This window comes from Labrus bergylta, chromosome 10 (assembly GCF_963930695.1).
Source record: "Labrus bergylta chromosome 10, fLabBer1.1, whole genome shotgun sequence".
In the NCBI taxonomy this organism is placed as follows: Eukaryota; Metazoa; Chordata; class Actinopteri; order Labriformes; family Labridae; genus Labrus; species Labrus bergylta.
The window spans coordinates 23,303,480-23,315,331 of record NC_089204.1 but is presented as its reverse complement, the minus strand read 5'-3'; the positions used below and the strand labels follow the sequence as shown (position 1 = coordinate 23,315,331).

Below are 11,852 nucleotides of genomic sequence, written 5' to 3'. Positions count from 1 at the left end.
TACATAAGTTATATCCAGGCTTTTAGGACATCCAGAATGACTTTGGACCGGTTTGACACGCCCTTTAGTTTTATTTGGTCTAAATCTGGCGGACACTGTTGCAACTGTGTGCCTAACTGTTTTCTGGTGACTCGAATAATGAGCTATAAAGAAGAGACAAAGGGAGTGTATGTGTATGAGAGAAATAGATGGAGAGAGAAAGAGAGAGAGCGAGATCCCTCCATCCTTCCTGGTGGGAGGTTTGAGATGCGCTGCGCAGACCCGTCCGCTACCGACGCATCTTCCTGGCCTGCCCCCCTTCTCTCAGTCTCTCTCTCTCTCCCCCCCCCCCTCTCTCTCTCTCTCAGTCTCTCTCTTTCCTCCTTTTCTGTCTGCCTTTTTTCTACCTGAAGGGAAGTGCACGAAAGCCGAGGAGGGAAAAATCTGGCGTGTCGTCTCGGCCCTGCGCGCTATGCTGCGGTAAATCCCGGGCCGCTGTTTGCGGTGTTTACAGGGGATGTAGAGAGGGACGGAGGCACCGCGCCGTGTCTGCTCTGCTCTGCCCAGCCCGCTGCATCGCCGAGCGGCCTGTGAAGCACACAAGATGTCGACCAGAACGCCATTGCCCACGGTGAACGAGCGTGACACCGAGAATGTAAGTACTCTCCGTCCCCAGACGCCGGCGTGTTATCGGCCGTGGGAACTGGATAAACAGCGGGGATTTGGCGTTTTTTTTTTCTTTCTTGTTGTTGTGGCACTACGCGTTTAGCAGAGCTTTTTTTTTTGGTGCTAGTGTTGCAGAGCTCCTCGGATCAATGGGAACTCAGCCTATTTTTTCCACTCTGACGGGAATAAACCGCAGGCAGCCTTGAATAACCCAGAACAGAATAGAAAGGTGCAGGTCGGTTATGTCTGCTTATGTTGTTGTGTACAATGTAACAACGCACTGCGTCAGTGTGCCGCCTTTAAACGATACATGCGAAGCGTGAATGTTAATGTGCAGAATGAAAAGGTTGCCTTTGAGGCCTGTGGGAGAAATCATGTCGCTCCACTCTTGCAACTGTCGGTATTTTCTGGTCCACAACGTCAATATTTCGGGAGGGTGGGGGAGGATGTTGCCCTACTTTTCAATGGCAACGCTTGGTAGCATCGCAATGTGACATCCATCACCTATTGGGCCCTGTTGTAACTGCACGCTCAGTGCTAAGGAGGAGGAAGAGGAGGAGGAGGAGGAGGAGGAGGAGGAGGGAGAGTGCTATTATTCACCGTTTTGCTGCCACGACACTGAAGAGCAGCACACACAGACAAGTATTTATTCAAAGGCTAAAGAAAAATATGCAGATTTCTCATTCACTTCGTGTGAAGGAATGTTTATGAACGACCACCACCCCCCCCCCCCCTCCTCCTCCTCCCTCCTCCCTCAAGTGCTTCTCGCAGGCACACAAAGAAGAGCGTGATAAAATGAGTATCTCTGCTGAGATCAGTCCAAACGAGGACTGCTGTGTGTATGCTGACAGGCTCTGACATATCTAGGTTTGTCTGATATTTTTTTTTCTTCTTCTTCTTCCTGGAAACAAGATGAGGCACAGGCCAAAGCCTCTTATTAGATTGTGTTACAAGCACAAGCAGTGGAAAATAGCCAGAAGCCGACCATCAAAGGTTAGTCTCATGTCTAAAAATAGGGCCTTTATATCATCACTAGAACCTGCAGGACCGTTGTCATCTTCAGGTGATCGAAATGTTTTCACAATAAAGGTTTTCACAAGCCATGTAACGTCCCCTAATGTAACTTTGCATCCTATCTGATCCTTTCTCTGCTGGTGTTCAGTGATGCATCAGTTTAGTGGGGCTCTAATGTAACTGTCTCACACAGTTTAATTCTGCTTCAGCTCTCATAGACATGGATATGGACTGCTGGACAACTATTAAAACTCAGCTCAGGAGCACAGGCAGTAGTAGCTGGGCAGCCGAGCCTGCCTCTGTTTGACTCCATCAGGCAGCCCCGAGGCCCACTAGCAGCTGAACTGCATTGCATAACAGCTTATTACTCAGAGAGACGAGTGGCTTTTAGCGCAGGAAAATAGAAGAAGCTCTCCCATGGCTTTCTTATTTTTATGTGTCTGCACAGTTGTGTGCTATACTTTATAGGCCGGGCATTCATGAAGATGTAACATCGTAATGGTTGTGAGTTAATGGTTGGGTGAGTGAAACAAACTTTGTGTGCCTGCACAGATGCCACCTTATAGATTACAGTAAGCTACACTAAGAGTGTGTTTGTGTGTATGGGCACATGTGACAGAGGATGAATTCTGTAAATGACAAGTCTGATTTAAAGTTGGTTTAAATGACTAAAGACAATTTAGTATCAATATTTATTGGCTGCATACTTAACTCTGTAATGGAAGGAGTTTTGGTGCATTAGAAATGGGGGTGCTGACTATGACTGGCATCAGATCAGCGTTTTCTCCTTGCTCTCACTCTCTCACATACACACACCGTCACACCAGGAAGTGTTTGAATCCTGCAGTGTAGCTCTCCCTCTGTCAGGATGTGGGATAGCTTAGGTTGATGCGCACCCTGCAGGGTGTAGCATTCCCCCCCCCACCCCCACCCCCCCCTGTGAAATGAGAGCAGGGGAGCCTGGGTAACCAGACCAACGCTTTATTCTCTGGCTGGGGTGTGGTGCTCTGGAGCAAAGGATCATGGGATTTCTGACCTGGACTGACATCAGCAGCTGTTATAAAGGAGTGGAGATGGACCAGCAGAGAGTGTTGGGAGTCTGTGCCAACATAGTACTTATACCAGGCTGTTACTCACCTTCGCGTGCCAATCACAGGGACACTTTTTGTTTGCGTGTTCAGCTATGAAGCTGAAGCTAACATTGTGCGAAGTCTGGACTTTGCTCAGAACATTTTCGCAAATGCGCAAAGTCAAAGGAGTTCTCTTTCTTTGATCAAAAGTTGCCTGAGGACTGGTAAGGTCTGTAGGTGAAGAGGTTAAGGTGTCATGGAGGGGAAGACAAGAGGAAACCTGAATCTCTCCTCCTCTTTGTCCTTTTTCGAGCAGGGTACCACTTTGTGTGTCTGCATGCACGGAAAACGTATGGATATATGCTCTGACAAACACACCACATCCACACAGTGGATCCCTTTCTTGTATCTGAGTCATCTGTGTTGATGTGTGCATCTTTGTTTGCACAGAGGATATCCTAGCTTTGGCACAAACACAAATCTCCACTGCAGCACTCTGCTGCATCGTTTGTACGTGAAGAGCCGGTGTAGGAAGAGACAAGAACTACTGAACTTACTGAGTGTCCTACAAACAGGCAGAGACGTTAAGAGACGTATACTGTTAAATCGAAAGTGTCTGATCTCCACATGTTTGACTTTCCTGCAGCACTCGTCGGTGGACGGCTTTGTGGAGCCCCCCGTCCCCCCGACAAAGTCTGCGAGTCGCCACAGCCTGCCGCGATGCCGCAACTCCTTCACCTCCACAGAGGAGCACCCTCATGTCGGCAATTACCGCCTCCTCAAGACTATTGGGAAGGGGAATTTCGCCAAGGTGAAGCTAGCACGACATGTCCTGACTGGACGAGAGGTAAGAAAAGTTTTTATCATGTTTAACTATATAATCAAAATAGAATTCCTCTACAGATTATGTTTTGGCTTCTATTAGTTAGGAAAGCCAAAAAAAACAGACAGGAAGTATCTGTTGGGAAGGAGAAGGTGGGGTAGACTTGCTGCAAAGGGCCTTGGATCTGAGTGGAACCTGCAGCGATGAGTTGTGGACTTTGAGCTCCTTCTCAAGAGGCTGAGCTAAACCAGCACCCCATAACATACTGTCCTCCTTGAGATAAAATCACTTTGGATTCAAAATTCATTATTAAGAAACATGTCTGCGTTAAAATGTCTAAAAACAAAGAGCGGTTGTTTTATTTCACATCAAGTTTTGAGCCCTTTTTTTTTTTTTACCAAATGTTTATAACAGTGTGTTTCATTTGAAGCCTGTCTTTCTGGAAACATCAGATAATTCATCAAACATATTGGAGGGAATCCATTGAACTGTTAGTGTGGTCTTATGTAACTTGTGGCAATTTAATTAGCATCAAATGATAAAATCAGTCAAATTTGAATACATAAACTCATCTGTAAACATGATTATTGCCGAGTTAAGTCAGACAGATTTTTCTTTTGAACAATTACGATGGTGGTATAAAAATAAAGACTACATCTCCCATGATCCAACACATAATTTAACCACTTTTTTATTATTGGCTGAGTCTGAAACCAAATCCTACATACTGAAACAATATATACCGCATACTAACCTCACTGTTTGCCGTTAACAACATACTAAACTACGGGTAAGATGATTTACTTCCGGTCTGAGCTATGTTGAATATGCTAGCATCAAGCTAGCGCGATTCTTGGTCTGTAAATAGATTTCAACCACAGTCTGCAGTCTGCAGTTCATTACTTGGCCACATATTAAATGTATTTCAGTATGGTTACTTTTATTTCTATGCTGACGGTGAGCTCTGTGATTGGATAGTCTGAAAGCCGCTGTGCGTTGTGGGTTGGGTTGACCAGTGCGCTCTCTTTCATATGTAAGAGTTCTGTAGACATGCTGGCATTTCTCGCATGCACAAAATTGCATACTACGATTTTGGATCATACTATAAAAGCCATTGTCTTGGTTTCAAACTGCAGGAATTACATTATGCACATCATAAGTCATCTGCTCATTCCAACTCACATTTATCATTTCAGTTACATTTAAGCTTCCCCTAGAGAAGCCGCATAGTGGACAGATTATTTATTAACTCTTCCACAGAGAGAGAGTTTATACTGATACTGTTATTTCGAGTTTTTTTTTGGCCTGAAAAAAGGGAATGATGTGCCCTTAATGCAAAAAAATGTTATTGAGTATGTCAGTTTTCCAACTTTCAGACCAGGTCAAGCCCTCTCTCTCTTTCTCCCTCTCACACAAACCCACGCATACTCACAGTCATACATTGCTGACCTGTCAGGGTGATAGACATCCTGCTTCGGTGTGTCAGTAATTAAAGCTCCTGTTTCCCTAAGGAGAAAACAACGGCCTGTGATCTGTTCTCTGTCCTTCAATCAGCTGTAGAGACTCACCGATCGACCTCGCATACCTGCTCATGTCTGTGTAATAGATTCTTACAGGCTTCAATCTTTTGGGTGTCATTATATTCTTGGGCATGTCAGAGTATCGAGGGCATGAATGTTCCTCCAACTCAAACCAGCTACAGTTTGATCCATACTGCATGCTTTACTGCTAATGCTAAACAGGCACATTGGCTATGCAACCCAGTGTTTGCTGAGAAGGTCAGGCTCGGCTTTGTGTGCCTGAGCGCCTTTGCTGGCTCATCAGAATGCAAAGACATGGATCAGACTGAGGAGAGAACAGGTGGAAAGAACATAACCCACTAAAACCAACTTTATCTTTGCTTTGTGCCAGCAAATCTCACACACCAGCAGAGATTTTTCTATAAACTGAAAAGTTTTAAACCTTGAAAATAAAGGAAAAAACATCATAAAGAGCTCTGCGGGGAAAAAGCAGCGGTCTCCTCTATAGAGTGTCCTCTAACTGCTGAAGAGGGTGGCAACAGGATGAGGACACTCTAACACACACACATACACACTTGCTGACTTTCGCTTAGTGCACTTATGGAAACATTTGCCTTTACCATATGCCCTCACCTGGGCGATGACACATTATTATTATTATTATTATAAGTTTAATTCATTGTAAAGAAATTGTCATGTTACAGTTTTACTAAATGTTGTATTCTAAATGTGAATGTAAATAAAATACAACATTTCTTATAAAAAATCACGTTTTAGACTAATGTGTCCATAGATAAACTCCCCAATTATGAGAAAAGTCCATCCTCTCCGTCTTTTGCCTGCTCTGCTTTTCAAAAAGTATGTGCTCCAACAGGCCGTTTGGAGATTTTCCCTTTGTGACATCACAAAGGGCAGTAACCCCTCCCCCAGGTGGGTGACACTCCCACAGCTAGGTGTTTGTTCTGTCCTCTGAGTTTGCCTTCTCACCGTTAACAATAGGGCATTGTTTCGAGAAAGCCCAATCCACCAGCCCAAGACCTTTCAGAGAGGGGGCGTGGTCAGACACAGCTCATTTACATTTAAAGCTACAGACACAGAAACAGCCTGTTCTGAGCAGGGCTGAAATAGAGGGGTTTATTGACATGATCAAATACAGGATTAGAGTGGATCTTTAGTAAGAAATTCACAGACATGTTTTGGGAGCTCTGAGACTTATTTAAACTTGTAGATAAGGAGTATAATATGTGACCTTTAAATAAACTGACTATCACTTTAAATATCTGTTGCTTGTTTCTGGATACATTTGTCATGTGATATATAGCAGTATGGTCAGGGACTGCTAATTGTTTAATCAAGTGATTCATATTTTTATCTAAACAACTTAAAAAAAAAAAAAGAACATCAAACAGCAGCAACGTCTCAGAAAACAAACTTAAATGAAGACATGTTTGTCATCTTTGCTTGACAAAATGCTTTAACCATTAACTATTTTGTAGTAGTTCTCTTTAAACACACACAGTGCAGAGAACAAAATGAAAGAACTAAATATAGAATTGCAGCTATTATTAGACCTAAAAGCTGAACAAAGATAAGTTACCATGAACTTACAGCTCTTAAGTGGAAAGAAGAAATGCAAAATAACAAATGTATTAAAAAATCTGTCAAGCGGCCTGGGTTCAAATCTGGCACCTTTCCCGCATGTCATTCCCCACTCTCTCTGTCCCTAATTTCCGACTCTATCCACTGTCCTGTCTCTCCCCCCCCCCCCCCCCCCAAAAAAAAAAAAAAAAAGTAAATTAAAAAATAACCCGAACATCAGAATTCAAGCAACATGGTAACTCATAATTATAACTCTTGTTGCCCAAGTGTTGCAGGAATGCATAACACTAATGTCAAATCCAAGTTTTTATCCCACAAAATATACAGACATAATCTATCTGAATAAACAGAAACCTAGAATTTTGATTCTTCATTTATTACTTTACCTACAGTACATAGCAGCATCTTTTCAGTGTTTGAGATAAGACCTTATACTCTGCTAAAGTATTTATCTCTAACAGAGACATCATTTTCCTGAACTTGTGAAAAGGAGAGCTTGGAGGGGAATAATAAGTGGAGGGAAGGATGTAAAAGAAAATCATCAATACTCAAGTTCTTCCATTTGAAGTTTCCACCTTATGTGCTTTTCTAATATTCACACATACGCTCGATCACAAGACCTGCATACGGTGGGGAGCATATGGGCCTTGTGTCCTGACTGCGCTGAATAATTAACAGTGATGCTTGTTGCCCTTCTGTCACTGTGGGACTGAATTATTCACCCTCAAGTCCATTTAGAATGAAAACACACACACACACACACAACAACAAAACACTGATATGTGATGTGATGCAATTCATCCAATCTCTCAATCTGAGACTCCAAAGGCAAATATTGGTTCAGTGCACGGTGAGGAAATGTAATAAATACTTCTGACTCATGCAGAGGGAATAGTGGAAGTTGGAACAATAGAGTGATACATGACGACAGCTCTAATACCGGCCGGCTTAAATTGACACACGCAAACATACACATGCCTCTCTCTACCTGGGTGTTGTCCATGACAGGAGGAGGCAGAGAAGAAGGGAGTGAGGTCTGTCTGTGCACCTGCCCACCTAACACAAGGCTGCAAATAGACACCACCTGCGTGCTGCATGTGTGTACAAACATGAAGCCTCTCTGCAGTCTCTCCCTCTGCTCTTTCTTCTCTCTGCTAGACTCTTTCTCTTGGCAGTCACATTTTTTGGGGTATGGATGAATTTCAGTGTTCCTGCAAGTTGAACTCGGGGCGGGGGGCCCACTGCACAGGATAAATAACCTTCCTTCTTTATCCGCTGTGACTCAGCATTTGTTTTGTGGTTTCCCCCTTTAGCAAAATGCTTTGGAATAGAGCCAGAGTCTGCATCCACCGAAGCAAGTTTATTAAGATGTCTTGAGGCAAAAGTCAGAGTAACAATGTTGTAATAAATAGTAATGTATACGCCGATAGTGTCATTAGTCTAAAAGGGTAGTTTCTCCCCTCCTCCCTTTTTGTATAGATGGCAGAGGAGAGGGGTTGCAAGCCCTTTATCAAAAGACGAAATGTTAATCCACAGCAGTGATTGAGGTTTCCATAAGTTTGCAGTACTTGTACCTGGTGAAATGCTAACTTAGCTCTTGTCAAGCAGTAGCTAAAGCTGTTATCAGATACGTTGTTTTACCTTCAATCACTGCCACATCACCGCCATCCTGCCATTTCACACGCAAAACTGTGAACTTTAAATGTTTTGTAATATTCCTTAATTGCAAACTACAGTCTGCTCTCAGGTACCACAATGTGAAAGCCTTTGAGCTCGCTAAGAGTGATGTTAGAGGAAAATGGCCTCCTTTTGAATAGGACTAGCCGTAACCTCCAGAATTAAAAACAAAATTTAAGTCAATAAAGCGGTGCAAAAACCTGCAGTTCCTCAAAGTGTCCACTTGAGGTTGTCTGCAAACACTAGGGAATCCCCATTAGGTCCCATATTCAATTTTTACAACTGAAATAAAATGTGTTTACAGCCTGATTTAAAAAAAAAAAAAAAAGAAACGTTGGTATCAAAAGCCCATTTCTTCATTGGTGCATATTGTACAGGAGCTGGATTTTCTGTCACTCAACCATTTTGATTTTATTAAATCTAAGAGCCTTAATAATAATAATAATAATAATAATAATGAGGGGTGTGGCTGAATTGAATGACAGCTGGGTGCATTGTAGGTGCCAGGAGGCTTAAGGGCTGCCTCAGCTTTACCGGTTTTTCCTGTTTTCTAGATTGATTAAAAGTTAGGTTGAGATAGCATTTCCAATATGGCGATCGCCATCGTTTGGCTTCTCAACGCCCCTTCAGAAATGAAGGGGTAAGGTCATGGTCTGGAATCCCTTACCGGCCTGTGAGCCTCTGATGCAAATGTTTAATCTAATCTCTATTTAAATATTTTAGAAAACGTTATGGTTGTCACTCTACCAAAACTTTAAACTGAGATATGATGAAAACATGTGGTGTCAAAGTATTGCACAATTTGATAAACATCTTCAGTTCTTGGTCATATTTTTTTGTCTTTTTGTGGCACAGTTTTATAAACCTGTTGCGTTTTGGGTAACTAGTTGCCTGTCAGAACTTTCAAACTTTTTCAGTGTTTATTTTTAGTCTCTGTCTTTTCTTGTTTTGCAAGCTAGCTTCAAAAAACTGTCCTTGAAACTGCAAACATGACACCCTAAAGTATGACTGAAAGGATTTAACGGACAAGGATAACTATAGAAGTGTGTTGGCTGTCTGAATATTCAGCTGTATTTCTATAATATTGTCGTAGACATGCAACACGCGGCATTCTGGTACATGGAGGCACTGGGGGCACCGCTTAGCTAGCAGAACAACTTAGCTTTCCTGCTCAATATAGCACACACTGAGGAATTTACTGCTTCAATTCACTACATTTACCATTGAAACGGACTGGTTACCCTACTAAATTGCGCTGAAAATCTCTAACAAATCCTACAACATAAATATCAAGCTTTTCATAATGTTGAGCAGGCACGGGCTTGGAGACATTTTTAACCATTAGCTGTTGTTAAATCTGCATAATTATTGAATGATTTGGTGCGACTACTAAAGGCCACATGTGTTACATAGTTGATTTACTGTATATTACATTGATCAGATCACATTATAAAACTGCTCAGTCAATCATTAATCAGTATAATGTACTACTTACTGGTGAGGCTGCAGTATGGCTCAGCTAGTCTCTGTGTGAAAGCTGCTGAGGGGAGCAGGTCGGTTTCATTGTGCACTTTGGGGTGATTATTGAGATGGATGGTTCAGACTGCTGCAAAACAAAAACTGCAGAGCCGATGTCAAATCATCTACCTGCAGAGTCAGATACTCTAACATAGGCCTGCATGCCACAAAAGGGAACGTTTACTGAACAGAAATGCTTTCTGGGATTGTCTGTGGATGCATTTATTTACAGCAGTCGATGTTTTAAGTGTTTAAATTTATATTCCTCCTCACAAACGAATACATATTTCTATCTTCTCTTATCTATCTGCCAGTTAAAGCGCCCATCTCTGCACAAATTACTGGATAGAAGAGCCTTGAGGTGTGTTCAGAGCGAGCGCACGGATCCATCTGTGACATGTTTTGACAAAGCCGCCTCACAGCAGAATAGTGAAATAATGAGGATAGTTCATTTCCACACAAGCTTTCACTGCACAACCACAACACAAACACAAAGCTGGAATTAGTTTTGACATCTTGGTTGTTCTTTGATCTCTAAACCCCTCCTCGCTCTATCCCCATTTTAATTTCTTCTTCTATGTGTTTTTTCTCTCTCTCTCTCTCTCTGTAGGTCGCAGTGAAGATCATAGACAAAACCCAGCTGAATCCCACCAGTCTACAGAAGGTGAGTGTTTGTTTTACGGCCACATGGTACCACTAATGTCTTGGGTTACAGAATCATGTCTTTTCCATTAGTCATTCCTGAGTCCTCGCTGCTCTTGTTTTTTGTTGCTCTTTGAACTCAGGATGTGCAATTTTACATAATGTAATCAGATGTAGTCAAGAGAGACCACAAGGCTTGTTTAATCTCTACCTCCCCTCCCTCTCCCACTTTACTTCTGACTCGCTATTGGTTTGTGGTCAGTGCAGCTATAAATACCCCCGCTTGCTTGCCTGCCTGCCTGTTTGTCACTTACTCTTGTTTAGCAGTCATAACCAATTAATAACAAAGGGTTAGGGTCTTTTTTTTCCTGATTACTGAAGCCAAATGTAGCTCTTTCTGCTGATTAAACATACACACGCATCCATGCACATATCCTCATGGTGGATAAAACTGTTGATAGACTACAGTAGACCTATAGCATAAGCAACATTCATCTACTGTACGTCTGAAAATAATGGTGGTCTGCAGGGAGAAGGATTTAATTCGGTGGTCATGACACTATCGTAGCATCGCTCATCATCGCTACTCTTTTATTTGTTTAAGTGTTTTGTAAAGGATGAACAAATTGCTAAGTTACTGCCGTTATGAGTCATTATAATAATGGAGCATTTAAAGCTTCCACACCTACATTAACAGTTTATGTCTTGATGGATCACTTGGCCTCTGTCTCTCTGCAGACTGCCAAGGTAAGAAAATATTGCTTAACAAGCCGTGTTAATGACAGAATCATAGCAACAATTATCCCCCCCCCCCCCCAGTATACCTTCCATCAAGCATTGGTCTGAGTAGGAATGAGAGGAGTTTAAGTATTTGAAGACCTTCATCCACAAAAAGCCTTTTTACAATGTAATAGTAGGCATCATACAACATCGAAAATTAGTTTTTTTCACGTTGAAAATCTTCTCCCTTTTAATTTCAACATGTCGTTCTGATGATGATTTTGAAGCTTGGACTTTTATTTTAAAAGTTGTGGATTTCATTATGTATATTAAACATAAGACTTGTCACATGGAAGCTGTTTAGATTTTTTCACCCAGCGCTAGCTTTGTGCTCGACTGACTTCTGATGGCTGTCGTGTTTGGTGTTCAAAGTTGTCAGGCGTCTATTTGTGTGTGTGTGGGTGTTCAGTCCGAGCTGTTGATGATCTTTTTTAGTGAGTTGCTGTCGAACAGCGGGTTAGGGAGTTTAACTCCATGAATAAAATATGGTATTAGCTAACCCTACAGAGCCACCATTCTGTGCTAGCAGTGCATATCTATGCTAACTCCTCAGTATGATATGAA

The 11,852-nt window shown here is 42.2% G+C and overlaps 1 protein-coding gene across 6 annotated transcripts in view; it reads left to right on the top strand.

Moving 5' to 3' along the window:
- The first annotated feature begins 317 nt into the window (after positions 1–317).
- Positions 318–11,852, top strand: part of LOC109994676 (serine/threonine-protein kinase MARK1) — a 31,565-nt gene continuing 20,030 nt past the window's right edge. For 2 of the 6 annotated variants that reach the window (XM_065959256.1, XM_065959253.1), the window contains exons 1-3: positions 319–634; positions 3,376–3,576; positions 10,477–10,530. In XM_065959256.1, coding sequence (XP_065815328.1) covers positions 584–634; positions 3,376–3,576; positions 10,477–10,530 — 306 coding nt within the window. In that variant the 5' untranslated portion in view covers positions 319–583. Of the gene's footprint in view, positions 635–3,375; positions 3,577–10,476; positions 10,531–11,852 lie in introns of all 6 variants that reach the window. The other 4 variants (XM_065959257.1, XM_065959255.1, XM_065959254.1 and 1 more) reach the window with 3 other exon arrangements.